The 19,056-nt window shown below is 34.3% G+C and overlaps 1 protein-coding gene across 2 annotated transcripts in view; it reads left to right on the plus strand.

Moving 5' to 3' along the window:
* lsr (lipolysis stimulated lipoprotein receptor) overlaps positions 1-15,174 on the plus strand; it is a 36,474-nt gene extending 21,300 nt beyond the window's left edge. For both annotated transcript variants that reach the window (XM_059339205.1, XM_059339206.1), the window contains 6 exons: positions 533-748; positions 893-943; positions 2,343-2,459; positions 5,160-5,451; positions 13,224-13,695; positions 14,520-15,174. In XM_059339205.1, the coding sequence (XP_059195188.1) occupies positions 533-748; positions 893-943; positions 2,343-2,459; positions 5,160-5,451; positions 13,224-13,695; positions 14,520-14,555 (1,184 nt within the window). In that variant the 3' untranslated portion in view covers positions 14,556-15,174. The remainder of the gene's footprint in view (positions 1-532; positions 749-892; positions 944-2,342; positions 2,460-5,159; positions 5,452-13,223; positions 13,696-14,519) is intronic.
* Positions 15,175-19,056: the final 3,882 nt, after the last annotated feature.

Here is a 19,056-nt window from a genome sequence, read left to right on the forward strand (position 1 = left end):
TAAATAAAATATCTTTTGACGAATAAAAAATATAAATAAAACAGACAATTCTAATCCATTAATAGTTTGTCTTGTATTGCATGTAAATTGTTCGGACCATATTTCCTGAACAAATTAAAGTCACATTTTGATATATGTTATGGAGATGCAGACAAAAAGGCAAATGGTTATTTGTTTTTAAAAATCTGAAAAATAATGAATTGTTAAACAGCACTATTAATGTCACAATTTGAGAATTTTGAGAAATGTTGTGGAGATATATGATATATATGTTGTGTTAAAGGCTTTGTAGAGCAGTATACTCTTCCCTCTTTCTTAAAGTATCGCACCATTTAAAAAGATGCATTGTAGAACAATTTGACAGGCTGAAAAAGGGGCAACACCGAACCATAGAGAGTTAAAAACCATCAAACAAAACCGTCAACTTCATAACTTCATATTGACCTTTCAGTAGTTTCTGTGTGTTTCCTGTTGATTTCTCTCTATCATGTAATGTTCCCACTCTAACCAGCTGCCTGACATTGTTTCACAGTGTACGAGGCCGGGAAAGCAGTGAAGAAAGGTGGAGTACCCATGAGTCAGTACGCCCCCACCCTCTACGCCCCCAGTATGTACGCCCAGCCTGCCTACGGGGGCCAGTCTGCCTACGGGGGCCAGCCCGGTCTCCCTCTGCTCCCCCTGCCCAACGGGGCCGGACCCCTGCCCCCCCACAACGGATACAGCCGGGACTATGACGGAGCCAGCTCGGGTGAGAAGGGTTTCCCAGTCCCGATTAAAGGGGCAGTATAGATTAGTCATTCTGCACCAGTTAATATGTCTTCAACTTGTTTGGGCATGGCATTAAAAATCCCCCATCTAATCTATTTACGTCTGCTTTGTGGTTTCTGTGCAGTTGGGCAGGGCTCCCAGGTGCCTCTGCTGCAAGACGCTGGAGTGGACCACAGTGAGTAATATTAGAAAGAAATGTTTACTTGCATGTATTTAACTGTCGACACAAAATGACCAAAAAAAGACACAAAATGACTGAAAAAACACAAAATTACTCAAAAAAAGACACAAAATGACAGAAAAAAATCTATATTACTTAAAAAAGACACAGAATGAACCAAAAAATACACAAAATTACTAAAAAAAAGACACAAAATGACCAAAAAAGACACAGTATGACCCAAAAAATACACAAAATTACTAAAAAAAGACACAAAATGACCAAAAAAGACACAAAATGACCCAAAAAAGACACAAAATTACTAAAAAAAGACACAAAATGACAGAAAAAAATCTAAATTACTCAAAAAGACACAAAATAACCCAAAAAATACACAAAATTACTAAAAAAGACACAAAATTACTAAAGAAGACACAACATGACCCAAAAAAAAGACACAAAATGACAGAAAAAAATACACAAAATTAATTAAAAAAGACACAATTATTAGAAAAAGACACAAAATGAGCTGGAGTGGACCACAGTGAGTAATATTAGAAAGAAATATTTACTTGCATGTATTTAACTGTTGCGACCTCACAGAGCTGCCTCGAGAGAAGCTTTCACACTTCAAATGGTGCAATAGGAAACAAGTTTCAGTTTTTTTGGTGTGGTTTTCCCACGTTTTCCCCTCCACATGACATGGAAATGTGTGATCTATTTATAAATGAAACATTTCACTAAGACTATTCATAAACATTCCTAAAACGTATGTTTCCCCTTGTTGACCCATGACACTTTTAGACCCTCTGATTGAAAGTTTTTTTTGCAGGAACATTATACTTGTTCCCTTGTCTTTTGATATTAATGTTTATTTATATAGATGATAATGAGGGCATTATGAGCCATTTCCCCATATAACTAGCCCTCATTGCCTTCGTCTATGTATTTGTGTCACCGTTTCAGGAGTTGCATTTTTCAGTTAAACTTAATATTGTGTCAATAAGTAGCCCAGTTTTTAACAAGGACCTTCAGTATTTGGATGATGTTGGTGTGTAAATAGGTGGGCTCAGACTACACTGCACAATTCTATGAGCTACAAACAAGGTGCAAACGTGCCGATAATATCGTGCATCCCTTTAAATGACATTATTATATTATTACATTTACATTTACATTTACATTTAGTCATTTATTATTATTATTATTATTTATTATTTTACTTACTATTATTTTATTACTATTATTATTTTATTACTATTATTTTTTATTATTTTTTATTTTATTACTATTATTTTATTATTTTACTATTATTTATTATTATTTATTATTTATTATTATTTATTTATATTATAAATAAATGTGTATTGTATTGTGTGTTTGCATGAAGCTGAACTGTGCCGTCTTGTCTCAGCTCGTAGTGGTTACCGTATCCAGGTGGACCCTGACGGGAACGCCACCCGAGCCATCTACTACATGGAGAGGGAGCTGGCCAACATGGACCCCTCCAGACCTGGAAACTACAACCGCTGTGAGTCACTGATCACTTCCTGCTGCTGCGGCAGCAAATAAATCAACTTGTGGTAAAAGCTGTCATGAGTCAAGAGGCTGCCACTTCACTGCTGCACAGTCGAGTTTCCTCCACAAGTTCTTTCCTTTCAGAATTGTATGACATTTGTTTTACAAGAGGGGGCAGAAACATGTCAGATCTGATCTCAGGACATTGAATAATATGCACAGTTTTTGAACAAGGTGTTTTTATTTGACATTTTCACTGTATGCAAAATAGAAAAATTCAGGGTTGGTACGGGTGTTTGAAATCCTTGAAAATGCTTGAATTTAAATGTTTTATTTTGCAAGGTTTAAAAAGTGCTTTGATTTTGGATAAAGTGCTTGTAAATGCTTGAAGTTATTACTGTATTTCTCTTGCAATCTGACTATATCCATCTATAGCAGGGGTCTCAAACTCAAATTACCTGGGGGTCGCTGGAGGCAGGAGTAAAATGACCAGAAAAAGACACAAAATGACCAAAAATAACTGTAAAATTGATTAAAAAACATACAAAATGACCAAAAATAACTGTAAAATTGATTAAAAAACACACAAAATGACCAAAAATAACTGTAAAATTTATCAAAAACACACAAAATTACCAAAAATAACTGTAAAATTGATTAAAAAACACACAAAATGACCAAAAATAACTGTAAAATGTATTAAAAACACACAAAATGACCAAATATAACTGTAAAATTGACCAAAAAAGACACAAAATGACCAAAAATAAATGATGCAAAAATGACCGAAAAGGAAACAGAATTGTTTTATTTGATGCTACTTAATTAATTAATTAATTAATTAATTAATGATCTAGTGATCTTAAGTTTAAAATCTAAGAACGTCCTAAGTGAGAAAACTAAGAAGTTCCTAAGACAAACAACAATTCTTAAGAAAAAAAAAGGGTGAATATCATTTAAGAACATTCTTAGGAACATCTTATTGTTTTTCTTAAGAAGTTTTGTCTTATAAACACTTTCGTGACTGAAGGACATTTCCTGTTATTGATAACATTCTTGACAGTTAAAATATAACAACAAACTGCATCAAACTGATGAACTATAGAATAAATCTTTGCATGCATCCTTTCTGTGCTTTGTCCGGACATGTTTGACGGGAAAAACCCTGAGCTCATTAACAAGTTTCACTTTTACTCTAATGGGTCCTTCCCACCCACTCACTCCACTTGTGTGACAGAATTACCAGTCGAAACGAAAATGTTTCGACTGTTTTAAAAATGTTCCTTTAAAAAAAATTAAAGCCATCAGGAAACAACAAACCCATAAAACCTCATCAAATGGGCTGTTTTTACCTATTTTTTAAAGACTGTATTGTTTGCTTTTTGGCATTTGGCAGCATTAAATTTGTGCTGAATTAGCTGTTTGCAGTTCCTTTTTAGTAATTAACCCTTAAAATGTGCAGAAAACTATAATTTGGTCACTTTGGTACTGAAGAAAACGTTAAAATGTAAATATTCTCAGGCAAGTTCTGAAGGAGCTTCTAAGCAGATACATTGACATTTATTTTTATATTATTTATTATTATCTATGTACATCAGATATAATGATGTCCACTAAAAGTGTAAGAATGTGATATGATAGCAAGCGGTATAATATTTGATTTTTTTTTTTTTTAAATGTAATCTTTCAGAGGCTTTAGTGGGCTTTTTATTCATTGTAGAATAAAAAAAAAGCTTAATTCAACACCAAATGTGTTTAAAAAATGATAAAAAAATGCAAAAAATAATTGCTACATTGGACACAGATACGCATTGAATTGGACTTCAATAAGCCATACATTAATGTTCTGAACCCATATACACCTTAATAGGTTTAATTAATTTATTAATGAAGTCATTTTTTCAACTCAAACATCTCAAATGAATCTTCAGACTCTGAAGCCTTTGAATCCCAGACTCTCCTCTCAGCTTTCCTGCGCCCCCCTGTGGATGGATAGATGGATAGATAGATGGATAGATGGATGGATGGATGGATGGATGGATGGATGGATGGATGGATGGATAGATGGATAGATGGATAGATGGATAGATAGATAGATAGATAGATAGATAGATAGATAGATGGATATATATATATAGATGGATAGATGGCTAGATGGATGGATGGATGGATGGATGGATTTATAGATAGATAGATGGATATATAGATAGATAGATGGATATATAGATAGATGGATAGATGGCTGGATGGATATATAGATGGATGGATGGATGGATATATAGATAGATAGATGGATAAATAGATAGATGGATGGATATATAGATGGATGGATAGATGGCTGGATGGATGGATGGATGGATGGATATATAGATGGATGGATGGATGGATAGATGGATGGATGGATGGCTGGCTGGATGGATGGATGGATAGATTGTCTTTGGCATAAAATCTGTTTGAAATCCTTGAAAATGCTTGAATTTAAATGTTGTATTTTCAAGGGTTGAAAAGTGCTTGGATTTTGGACAAAGTGCTTGCTTACTTTCTCTTGCAATCTGACTATATCCATCTATAGACTATAGATAATCACATGTTGAATGTAAAAAATAATGAGTAGCCTGAAAATTCACCTTGAAAGTCCTGGAAAAATGCTTGAATTGGACCACTGCTAAAGTGTACCAACCCTGTTTCTTCTTCTCTGGTTTTTCTCCCCTAGTGGACAACATGACTGAGGTCAGTTCGCTGCACGACAGCGCCGATGCTCGGGGCCGCGGCGGTCGCTCCCAGGCGCCCACCCTGGCCACGGTGTACGACCGGGACGAAGCCATGAGCACCATCAGCAGCGTCTCCCAGCAGGGCCAGCGGCGGGACGACTACTCGCGCCACGGAGGAGGCCGCATGGGGGACCGGGTACGCGCCCGCTCCATGGACAACCTGGACGACATCGGACGGCGCCGAGACGACTACCCGCCACACCGACGCCCCGACGAGCCCCGAGGCAGGAGAGGGTGAGTCTCTAACCCGAAACAAGACTTCCTGATGGGGCCTAAAGCTGGGAACACACCGGCCACAAAAGACACAAAATTACTAAAAAAAGAAAAGACACAAAATGACAAAAAAAACACTAAATTACTTTAGAAAAGACCACAAAAGACACAAAATGACAAAAAAAAAACACTAAATTACAAAAAAAAGACACTAGATAGATAGATAGATAGATAGATAGATAGATAGATAGATAGGTAGATAGATAGATAGATAGATAGATAGATAGATAGATAGATAGATAGATAGGTAGATAGATAGATAGATAGATAGATAGATAGATAGATGAAGGGAAATTCGGTTGTCACAGCAGTCCGGTATTCAAGTACAATAAAATACAATAGAATAAAATACTGAGGTAGCATAAATAAAAACAACAATAGAAAAAAACACAGAATAGAACAAGAACAAGGACACTTAAATCAAAATTACTAAAAAAAAGACACAAAATTACAAAAAAAAAAAAAAAAGACACAAAGTGACCACAAAATGACTGAAAAAACACTAAATTACTTAAAAAAAGAAACAAAATGACCAAAAGAAAGACAGAATTACCAAAGGGGAAGTGCAGAAGCTGTTGGGACTCGTTGGGCCCGATTCGACATGCTCAGTCGGGGAATCGTCGGACAAGAGCTCGTTGGCGTCGGGTCCCGTCGGGGCAATATTTGTGGTTCAGTTGGTAGAGCGGTCACCTACTGATCGGAGGGTTGGTGGTTCGATCCCTGACTGTCGCAGCCTACATGTCCAAGTATCCTTGAGCAAGATACTGAACCCCAGATTTCTCCTGATGCTGCGTTCATCGGTGTGTGAATGAATTCCCAATGGTGGCAGGTGACACCGTTTAGGGTAGCCTCTGCCACCAGTATGAATGTGTGTGTAAAAGGGTGAATGAGTCAGTCTGTAGTGTAAAACGCTTTGAGTGGTCGCAAAGTGACTAGAAAAGTGATATATAAGTGCAGGTCCATTTACTGTTTACCATTACTTAATTACTTATAGCCATCAGCAGAGGCAGCTGCTGATTATTTACCTGGTCAAAATATGTTATTAACTTCTTAATTTTCACTTATTCCATTAGAAGATGCAGTCTTTCATAAATCCAACAGCGGTTGTAAAAGCACTTCGGTCCGATCTACAGTTATAGAAAATATTATTATTAGACCACCTTTGTTTTCTTAATTTTCTTGTTCATTTTAATGCCTGGTTCAACTAAAGGTTCATTTGTTTGGACAAATATAATGATAACAACAAAAATAGCTGATAAGAGTTTAATTTAAAAGCTGATACCTAGACATTTAACATGGTTTTCTTGATAATGATTTTAGTTATTATATTATTTACGTATTAAATGTTTGTTGTCAATTATTTCAGAAAGTGAAACTCATACATTATATAGATTCATTACGCATAGAGTGAAATATTTCAAGCCTGTTTTTCTTGTAATTTTGATGATTCTGGCTTAGAGATAATGAAAACACAAAACTCAGTGTGTCAGTATAAAATGAGAATATTGATCATTTTTTGGTCATTTTTGTGTCTCTTTTTTGGTCATTTTATGTATTTCCTTGGTATTTTGTGTCTCTTTTGGTAATTTTATGTCTCTTTTTGGTCATTTTGTGACTTTTTTGTGTCTTTATGGTCATTTTATGTATTTTCTTGGTTATGTTGTGTCACTAAGTTTTGTGTTTTCATTATCTCTAAGCCAGAATCACCAAAATTACAAGAAAAACAGGCTTGAAATATTTCACTCTATGCGTAATTAATCTATATAATGTATGAGTTTCACTTTCTGAAATGATTGACAAAAAACATTGAACTTTTTCACAATATTCAAATTTTTTGAGATGTACCTGTAAAACAAGTTGCTGATGATTTATTGTGCTGTACAAGCTGCACACTGACTACTTTACATGGTATCAAAGTGTCATTTCTTCAGTGTTGTCCATTGAAAAGATTACTCACTTTTGTGAGATACTGTATATTGAACATTGGTCACAGAAATTCTCGTCCTATCTGATTGAGTCTGAGTGGGAGAACAGAAACATCTTTCTAGGTAAGTCCCTGGAACTGATGCAGAGCTTCTCAGAAATCTTGATGTGGCTTTCCGTTTCTGCAAAATATTTACCGTGAGAGGCAAAAGGTGCCTTCCCTGAAAATGAGATATGAGTCAGTAGTAATGTAGAAATGGCACGATAACTACCTACGGCTACCGGTAACTAACTACCTGTGATTTCTATTTTTACTTTTACTTTTCATCGTCTTCCTGTTGAACCCTTTGATGTAGTTTGATTGTTTGCATTGCATTAGATCGTATAAAGTTCGTATTTTTTCTATTTTTGTCGCAGTCAAGATACACAAACAAACCAAAATATTGATAATAACCACAATCATTCTCAATAAAACCATGTTAAATGTCTAGATATCAGCTCTTAAATTATTTTAGGTCATTTTGTGTCTTTTTTTAGTCATTTTTAGTTATTTTTGTTTCTTTTTTTGTCATATTTACATCTTTTTTTTGTCATTTTGTGTCTTTTTTGGTAATTTTTACAGTTATTTTTGTGTCTTTTTTGGTCATTTTTACTTTTTTTTGTCATTTTGTGTCTTTTTTGGTCATTTTCACATTTATTTTTGGTCATTTTGTGTCTTTTTTTGGTCAATTTTACAGTTATTTTTGTGTCTTTTTTGGTCATTTTTACATTTATTTTTGGTCATTTTGTGTCGTTTTTGGTCAATTTTACATTTATTTTTGGTCATTTTGTGTCTTTTTTTTGGTCAATTTTATCCTTATATTTGTCCAAACAAATGTACCTTTAGTTGTACCAGGCATTAAAATGAACAAGCAATTGAGGAAAACAATGGTCTTAATAATTAATAATTTTTTCCATGACTAACTATCTGTGATTTCTTTTTCATCGTCTTCCTGTTGAACCTTTGATTTAGTTTATTTGATTGTTTGCATTGCATTAGTTAGTATAAACTGCTCAATTCTGTAAAACACCTTTTTAGCCGACATAATTCCAACTCATGACCACAAGATTTGCACTTTTAACCCTTGTGCACCCCGAGGTACATTTTTTTTTACACATTTCCATTTTAAATACTCAATAATTTTACCTGTGTTAACCCTCTGGAGTCTCCAAAAGCTCCAAATAATCCAGACTTGTTGACTCCATCCAGACTAGAAAACAAAGCAGCGTGGAGCCCTACTGTAAATTTACCTCTAAAGTTCTGGCTGTAAACTCCATGAGGCCAGTTTCAGTTTGATGATGATATACCAAGTAAAACTGGAGACAAGCTCAAATAGATTTAGTATCAAATGATAGAACTGGATGGAACCCTCTTATATGTTAGATTTGACACCTTTGTTCACATTTGAAACATTTAAAATTCTTTATTGAGCATGAGAGTGTTTTGAAAGTAAAAAAAAAAAGATTCAAAATCACATTTTATGTTGGACTAAAGAACTAAAAAAGACAAAATCAACAAAAAAGACACAAAATGACTAAAAAAGACAGAAAAAGACTAAAAAAGGACACAAAAAAGACACAAAATGACTAAAAAAAGATACAACATGACCAAAAAAAGACACAAAATGACCAAAAAAGACACAAAATTACTACAAAAAAGACACAAAATCACTAAAAAAGGACACAAAAGGACTAAAAAAAGACACAAATTGACTAAAAAAGACAGAAAAAGACTAAGAGACACAAAATGACCAAAAAAAGACAGAAAAAGACACAAAATGACTAAAAAAGGACTAAAAAAAGACAGAAAAAGACTAAAAGAGACACAAAATGATCAAAAAAAGACACAAAATGACTAAAAAAAGGACACAAAAAAGACAAAATGGCTAAAAAAAAAGATACAAAAACGTGATGGAAACATTCTCAATAATATCTAAAATCATTATCAATAAAACCATGTTAAATGTCTAGATATCAGCTCTTAAATTAAACTCTTATCAGCTATTTTTGTTGTTATCATTATATTTGTCCAAATAAATGAACCTTTAGTTGTACCAGACATTAAAATGAACAAGAAACTGAATAAAACAAGGGTGACTGTATAAGCAGCCAATTGGAATTTGACAGATAAAAAAAAAAAACTTTTTTTGCTAAATTGAAGTTTAATTTAGCAAAGTTAGCACTATTATTTTATAGTCAGGTTTGGATAGTTGCATAACTAGAATGTTAGGTTATACTAAAACTTATTTATTAATATTTTTTTAAATAACTCTTGCAAATTTTTTCATGTTAAACTTTGGCTTTTGATCTGCAAACGGTGGTTTGGAGGCGTTATTCCGCTCCAACAGGGCACCCTCTGTAGATGAATCAATATGAAAACCATTAAAAATGAAACCACCACACAGAAACCACACAGCACACAGAAACAACCGAAGATGCCCTTATTGTAAGTCGCTTTGGACAAAAGCGTCTGCTAAATGCCATGTAAATGTAATGTAATGTAAAAACCACAGAGTTCAGTTGGTTTCCAGTCAAGGTTGTGCCCTGGGTGGGGCTCTACGGACTAAAATGTCAGAAGTCTTGAAAGACTTTACCCTCTGAGTTAAACCACAGATACAGTGATTCAAACTGACTCGCAAATTGTGGAATAACTGTAAGTAAGTTTCCTCATTTAGTGAAACTGGTGTCAGTTTTTCCAACGAGTGAAATAATAAACTGATGAACTAAATGTTGAAGAACGTCAGGAAGTCTTTTATCTTTGACTTTAACAGCCTAAAGCCCTTAATACACATTAATCAGCTTTACCTTTAAGCTTTAAACTCAAAAAGGATCAAAAATGCAAGTTTTGCTTTTTAATTTGGTCTTTTTTTCAGGGTTTTTTTTTTTCATTATGTCTTCAAGTTTAGAATTATGCTAGAATTTGAACATCACTTGCATTATTATGCTGTTATGTCATTAAGTGGCATTAAGGGCCTTAAAATGACTAAAACAGTCATGGAAAAAATGATAAGACCCTTGTTTTCTTCAATTTCGTGTTCATTTTAATGGCTGGTTCAACTAAAGGTTCATTTGTTTGGACAAATATAATGATAACAACAAACATAGCTGATAAGAGTTTAATTTAAGAGCTGATATCTAGACATTTAACATGGTTTTATTGATGATGATTTTGGTTATTTTCAAGAATGTTTCCAGGACTGTAGATGTAAAAATGATCAAAAAAGACACAGAATGACCAAAATAGATGTAAAAATGACCAAAATACATGTAAAAATGTTGAAAAAAGACACAAAATGACCAAAATAGATGTGAAAATAACCCAAAAAAACCCAAAATGACCAAAAATAATGTAAAATGACCAAAAAAGACAAAATAATCGAAATAGACACAAAATGACCACAAATAGATGTAAAAATGACCAAAAAAGACACAAAAGGACCAAAAATGGATGTAAAAATGACCCAATAGACACAAAATGACCAAAAATAGATGTAAAAATGACCAAAAAAGACACAAAATAATCGAAATAGACACAAAATGACCACAAATAGATGTAAAAATGACCAAAAAAGACACTAAATGACCAAAAATAGATGTAAAAATGTCCAAAAAAGACACAAAATGACCAAAAATAGATGTAAAAATAACCCAAAAAGACACAAAATGACCAAAAATAAAATAAAAACAAAGTTGATTGATAATGATTTTGGTTATTATCAAGAAAACCATGTAAAATGTCTAGATATCAGCTCTTAAATATCATATCATGATACTTTATCAATGCTTGATTCGTACATGTTGCAAATATATATTTAAGAAAGGTAAAAACTTTATAAAAAAAAGTAACATAACTGCCATATCCATATTCCATAATTGTAATGTACCACACTAAGGTGACAATTTTGATAGTCAAACTTGAAAGCAAATTTTTTATTTATCTTCTTTAATAAAATATTTTAAAAAAAATTTGCCACCCATAATAACCAGATACTGGACAGTCAAGTGACAAAAATGTAGTGCAACTTCCTTACACAGAGCAGAGAGGAGAGGACAAGACAGGCTGGAAGTAAAGTTTGTAAGAAAAAAATCCAGTAATGGAAACAGTTGAGGGCACTTGGAAAATTGTTGTATACACGACAGGCCAAAAGACTGGAAGCAACTTAAATTTTCTGTTCACAATGTCTTTCTTAAAAACCAGTTATGGATTCTTTGGATTTTTGGATATTTTTACTGCACGATCAGACTTTATCTTTTATTGAATTGAACCATTTTCCTGCTGAATAAATGTTAAGAAAAGAAAAGAAAAGCTTAGTTTTAGGGTTGAGAAGATTTGGAAGAGTCACAACTTCAGTGCAAAAGTAAAAAACGAATCATAGTTTACATTATTCACTTCATCTCTTTGTCTTTTCAGAGTTTGGATACAAAAATCCCAATAAATCTCAACTGTGTTCATATCTCTGACAAAAGAAACAAGAGTTCAGATTTATACATTAAGGAAAGAAGGAAACACAAAGTCTAAGCAATAAAACCCCAAAGACCTGATAATTAGAGTCAAAATGTGTTCTAATAAGTGACTCTTTATATAATAATCATGTTTATTTTGTTGCAAAGTATAGCAATAATGAAACTATCATCTTTATTTGTACAAATTTGATCTTGTTTCGAAACTTTTGGCCTGCAGTGTTGATAGATTCAACAGAGTCGTATATTGCAGCGGAAAAGAAAAAGCCACAGTGAGAACCTGAAACTGATTCAGAGAGTTAACAGGTAACACAGGAAGTTCAGCTAGAAGAAGCATCAGTCATAATAAAACAGTAGTAACTTCATTTCTGAAGAAGCCAGGTACGTTTGTCTGCAGTTTATGAAGAATAATAATATAATCAATCAGTGGAGTAGAACAACAGTTGGTTTCCTCTTTGAACTGAACTTTTCTGAGAAATTACATTTAAATGCATCAGTGGAGACGAGTCAAACAGAAAGCAGCAGAAACAATGATTAGACCTTCAGTTTCTTGTTCATTTTAATGCCTGGTACAACTAAAGGTACATTTATTTGGACAAATATAACGTAAACAACAAAAATAGCTGATAAGAGTTTAATGTAAGAGCTGATATCTAGACATTTAACATGGTTTTATTGATAATAACCAAAATCATCATCAAGAAAACCATTGAAAATGTCTAGATATCAGCTCTTAAATTAAACTTTCACCAGGAGACGTGAAAATAAAAGACACCAAATGATCAAGAAAAGATGTAAAATGACCAAAATGACTAAAAAAAAAAGTGAAATGACCAAAAAAGATGAAAAAAGCTAGAAAATGAACAAAAAAATTCTTAGACTCTTGTTTTATTCAATTTCTTGTTCATTTTAATGCCTTTGGACAAATATAATGATAACAACAAAAATAGCTGATAAGAGTTTAATTTAAGAGCTGATATCTAGACATTTAACAATTTTGTGTCTTTTTTTGTAATTCTGTCTTTTTTTGGTAATTGTGTGTCTTTTTTTTGGTAATTGTGTGTCTTTTTTAAGTAATTTTGTGTATTTTTTTATTCTGTCTTTTTTTGGTAATTGTGTCTTTTTTAAAATAATGTGTCTTTTTTTGTAATTTTGTATCTTTTTAATTTAGTTTCCTGTCTGTCATTTTGTGTCTTTTTTTAGTAATTTTGTGTCTTTTTTTGGTCATTTTGATCCTGCCTCCAGCAGCCTCCAGGTAATTTGAGTTTTAGACCCCTCCTTTAAACCTAAACTGTATTTTGTGTCCGTAGCTCTGATGACGGCTGGAGCAGCAGCGCTCGCAGCGGCAACAGTCGGGACTTTGACGACCGCCGGCGCCGCGACTACTCCCCCGATGATCGTTCCCGAGGAGGCCGGGGGGGCGGAGGGGGGTACGGCGCCCTGCCGGGGCGACGCAGCCGCAGCCGTGACGACCTGATGGACCTGGAGAGGGACCGCCGGGGGGGCGGGGACCCCAGGGGCCCCAGGCGGGACGACTACGACGACAGCTTCCTGCGAGAGGCCATGGAGAGGAAGAAGATGGGCGAGCAGCAGCGGGCGCGCAGCCGGGAGCGGCTGGACAGCGAGAGCGACCGATCGGACCGGGGCCGGGCGCCACGCGGACCCCCGCCGCTACCACAGATGCCCGCCGCCGGACGCCTTAACGACTACCCGCCTCCGCCGCCTCCACCCTACAGTGACGACGAAAGTATGTCATCTGCAAAGAAAAGCAACCTCCGCAAGGTGAGTAATGTACAGGCACAAAAATACACTTTGATGTTCAAAGTAAAGAGACATTATGTGTCGTGTTGGACCTGAAAACTGGTTTCACTCTGAGGATTCGTTCTTCATTAGAAGACGAACTCATACTGGAACTGCAATTACAAGTAGTGCACGTGTGAGTCAAATCAAGACGAAAATATTTAAGCTTTTAACAAAAGACTCAAACAGTGGCTAAAACCAACTGGGCACACATGAATAGTTCTTAACTGGTTTTATATATTATCATGCTTTGCTTTATAGTTATTTATTATTAATATTAATATTATTGTTATTTTTTAATCTAGTTTTATTACTTTTTATTGTTATTAATATTATTATTATTTACTTTTGTTTTTAATTTTTTTTAACCTAATTTTATAAATATTTTCTACTCATGCATGTTACAATATCTTCTCATTTATTTATTTTCTATTAGTATATATATATATAGATATATATAGATATGTATATATATATATATATATATATATATATATAGATAGATATATATATGGCACATTTTTAATCTAGCTTTATTACTTTTATTGTTATAATATAATATATTTACTTTTGTTTTTATTTTATCTTACCTTACTTTATTTTTTATTTAAATTATCTAATTAATCTCAGTTTGTGCTTTTTTTATAATGGGATGAGCAGAGGGTGATTGCTTGTTTTGATGTTTTATTATTATTATTATTATTATTATTATTATTATACTTTTTTTTTCCTTTTTTGTTCTTTTTTATGTGAAGCACTTTGTGTTGCATTATTTTTGTATGAAAAAGACTTTTCTTGTCTTTCAGAACGGAGCAGTGAGTCGGGAGAGCCTGGTGGTGTGAAGCATCCTGCAGCTTGTAAATATTAATCACACTGCTGATTTTTATATCGCCTCATTTACCGTAAACACAAATCGATGCTGAACGTGTATGTAAAACGTTTCCGAACAAGGAAAAAGGTTCACAGATGAAATGTGTCGTGTGCCTTTTTTAATGTATAAAACATTGTGGCTGCCACAAGTGCCTTGGAGTGTACAGAATTTAACTTGTAGATGTGAAAGTCAAGATGATAAACAAATTCTCTGTAAAGGTGATTTACATCCTGATGAGTAAACATATTTCAACTTTTAATGTTTTTAACTTTTATGCAGTTTTTTTTTAGCTGATTTCAGGTGTAGAGTTGTCGGGTTCTATAGAGTTTTCTGGCTTTTTTTTGACTTGTGAGAAATTGTTTTTTATAAGAAAAATGATGTAAATTTAAAGGGATTTATTTTATCTCTGCTTTTTGCTTTGAGTTGTGTTTGAGTGTATTTAGACACCTGGAGAACAAAACAGGTAGAATTTGTGTTTCACTGCTTTCTTTTCATTTTATTTTTCATTTTATTATTTTTTTACACAAGATTTTTAGTTTTAAGCTGCAGTGTGTTGTACAGCCAACCAGTAATAAAGTCATTAAAATGTTCATTGTGATGAATTTTGATTGATTTTACAATAAATGTCTCTATTTTCAGGCCATTTTTAGTTCCACACTTTAACCACTAGATGTCACCATCATGTTAGTCTGAGATTTCTCTGCATGTTTTAATAATGTTCATTGCTTTTGGATCTGGAACGGCACATTTTTAAGACTTAAGGGGAACTTCTTTTTACTCATTGGGAAGTTCTGACGACTATTTTAAGGACTTCTGTTCCTCCTTGTTTCTCTCTGCTGCTTGAACTATAAAATAAAATTACACAGCAACATCCTGCTTTGATAAAGGTCCAATGCAACACAACTCGTCATAAGAAAATCTGCTCTGAACACTTTTTGAAGCTTTAAATAAAAAAGTGAAAAGACCAGGACTCTGTGCAGGCCTCAGCATGCATTTTAGGCAAGGCAAGGCAAGTTTATTTGTATAGCACAATTCAACACAAGGTAATTCAAAGTGCTTTACATAAACATTAAAAACAGCAAGACACAATTGAAAACAGTAAAAACAGTCAATTAAAACAGGGAAATAGAAATAAAAATATAAATAGGATAAAATAAGATACAGCAGGATAAGAAAAGAGATAAAATAATAAAAAGCACAAGTCAGACATTGCGTAGTTAAAAAGTAAGGGCAGTAGAGTAGAGCAGATAAGTGTTTTTAGTCCTGATTTAAAGGAGCTGACCTCAGATCTACAGGTAGTTTGTTCCACAGGTGAGGAGCAGAATAACTGAAAGCTGCCTCACCCCATAAGCATAAAAAGTGGAATTTATTGCAAAGGAATTACTTTATATTTGATACATTTGCTCATAGTTTGTCCACTGAGATTGTACTTGCTAATATGTCCATATATTGTCCAATATAACATTGTCAAATGTGATTTTACACAAAATATTTGTCATTTTAATTTTTGAGGTGCAGTCTAATCAATAAACTTATTTGGGTTTTTCAATGAAGATATTTAGATCCTCATTTACCGATATTATGTCCGAGGTTTGATTTTGACTCTGATCTGCACCCTGTCTGCAGTGTACTTATTCTAAATAATCATTTTTTAAAAATGTGACCAAATCATGATCCAGGTAATCAAAAAATAAATGTAAGGGGAACAGAATAAATCCATAATAATTAAATAAAATAAATACATCTGTATTTGTGTAGTGCAGTTATCTCAAAATTCAATTAAAGATTTTTTACTGGTTAAATAGTGGAACTTCTAATCTGGGTGTATAACATATAATACATAATATAATATGTCATTATTTTAATGTTCATATCAGTGGTACATTTTAATGCCTGGTACAACTAAAGGTACATTTCTTTGGACAAATATAATGATAACTTTAGAGCTGATATCTAGACATTTTCCATGGTTTTATTGATGATTATTTTGGTTATTACCAATAAAACCATGTTAAATGTCTAGATATCAGCTCTTAAATTAAACTCTTATCAGCTATTTTTGTTGTTATCATTATCTTTGTCCAAACAAATGGACCTTTAGTTTTACCAGGCATTAAAATGAACAAGAAATTGAAGAAAAAGGCTGGTTTAATAATTTTTTCCATGACCGTATAGGTAGACAATGAGAAGCAGCAGGTAAGATTTCAGTGTTTCTCCTCTGAAGAGATCCAGGCTGGAAGCTGTTGTCCTGTAAACATTTGGCCTGAACAGGTAAGAATACATTTGCAAGTAAATTTTGCCCACTTGTTCACTAACGATCTTTAATTATAAACCAAATCATTGTTTTGTTTCCAGAGCTCCCATGATCCTCTGCTTCAGATGTCCTAGCTGTGTCCTCCTCACACTGTCAGGTCTTCCAGCCCTCAGGTTTCTGACACTAAAGGATCCATTACAGAGACCGAGGACACCACACACACCAGCTGGGACTCCAGCTAGCTGTGTGTGTGTGTGACACAAGTGATGTTATGTTGAAAACCCTGAAGTCTTTGACACTCAAGGATGCTTTTTTGATGTTTTCACATTTCTGCTAGCTTGGCTAACACCAGACTAATCTCAAATGAGATGTGGTCTGGACACCAGCCGTTCATTTCTCCGTAGAGGAGGCGTGGTTTATGATCCTCCGGAGCCGTTTATTGGCCGCTAAGAATGTCTAGCAAAAGCGCCCGTAGCTCTTAGCCAATCAGATCAGTTATACCAGATGACGTAGTAGAGCGACAGAAATTGATGTTTACATAGCCGGACTAGCCTATCTCTACTTTGAGACTAAAATGCTCAATTCTGCTTCTGCAAAGTTTTTCTGCAGCATGTTCTGACTCTGGCTGCTCCGTAGTTTCAGCTCACAGTCACAGTCTACAGGCTGTGTGTGTGTGTGTGTGTGTGTGTGTGTGTGTGTGTGTGTGTGTGTGTGTGTGTGTGTGTGTGTGTGTGTGTGTGTGTGTGTGTGTGTTGCTTGCTGCTTTGCTTCTCTTGTTCTTGTCTGCTTTGGTTTTTGAGTTTGATTTTGTAGTTACTGCAATTTTTACATCATTATTTCTCTGAATTAAAGCAAAATTGAAATCTAAAATGTTGTCACAAGATAAAACAGACATCAAGGAGTTCATTCTTTAATAATAACTCAGTTTCAACCAAAAATGTATTTACTGCAGTTTGTAGCTGAGCTCCCTGCTTTTGTGACATTAGATCTTTTCACAGTGACATTAAATATATTTGCTCTGGTGGCTGGAGGCAGCAGAGAGGACGCAAAGTTCCAGTTGTGTCTGTGAAATAGTGATTTTAATTGACAGTATTTTTCTGGGGACACTGTGAAACCCTGTGAGACTCCTGGTGGTCCTCAGGCCCCACTTTAGGAACCACAGACTGGAACTTCACACAAACAAGCTGCTGACATCATGAACCGATTACAGTTTATATGCTACCTGAAGTGTCATTCCACCTCTGAGATCCATTAACTTCCAGAAAAGAAGAAACACTTTTAGCTGAGTGACTTCTGCTGCACAGTAACCGCCGGCTTCAATTCCATCTCGAGGAGGCCAGCAGAGGTTTAGTATTGCACTTCTATCAAAGTTAGGAGATCCACGAGAGCCAGATTAAAAGAAGAAAGGTCTAAATCGATGCAGCAGACGAAGATACAGATATACGAGTCAAGTTCCAAAAAGTCTGGATCCTGCATTTTCCAAAGTGCCGTTTACAACCCTGCAAACATTATCACTGCAGCAGCATCTGGAGATATTTTCATTTATGGTAAAAAAATAAAAGATTGTTGCTCTTTTTAAAAGCAACAAACTGCACTTCCAAACAATATTTCATTGTTAAAGTGACGTATTTAACAAACACTTTTTCCTCTTGCATTAAAATTTGAGTGTGAAATTCCTTTACGGATTCTGCTCACAGTTATAAAGATGGCAGGAGACGTGTTGTGGCCTTGTGTTAAGCCTGATATCACCACACTAATTCGCTAATGCACATTAGTCTGGAACAACTCAGTTTATTTTTGGTTGACACAGTGGTGAAGTCGTTAGCACTCCACAGTGTTGTAGTCAAGACCAGCTAAACCAGGGGTCTCAAACTCAAAATACCTGGGGGCTGCTGGACGCAGTATCAAAATGACCACAAAAAAGACACAAAATGACAAAAAAGACACAAAATGACTGAAAAACACTAAATTACTTAAAAAAGACACAAAATGACAAAAAAGACACAAAATGACACAAAAAAGACACAAAATTACTAAAAAAAGACACAAAATGACCAAAAAAAGACACAAAAGTACTAAAAAAAAGACACAAAACGAACCAAAAAAGACACAAAATGACAGAAAAAAACTAAATTACTTTAAAAAGGAACAAATTACCAAAAAAGACACAGAATTACCAAAAAAAAAGAAACAAAATTATTAAAAAGACACACAATTA

The sequence above is a fragment of the Centropristis striata genome, chromosome 8, assembly GCF_030273125.1.
Source record: "Centropristis striata isolate RG_2023a ecotype Rhode Island chromosome 8, C.striata_1.0, whole genome shotgun sequence".
NCBI lineage: Eukaryota > Metazoa > Chordata > Actinopteri > Perciformes > Serranidae > Centropristis > Centropristis striata.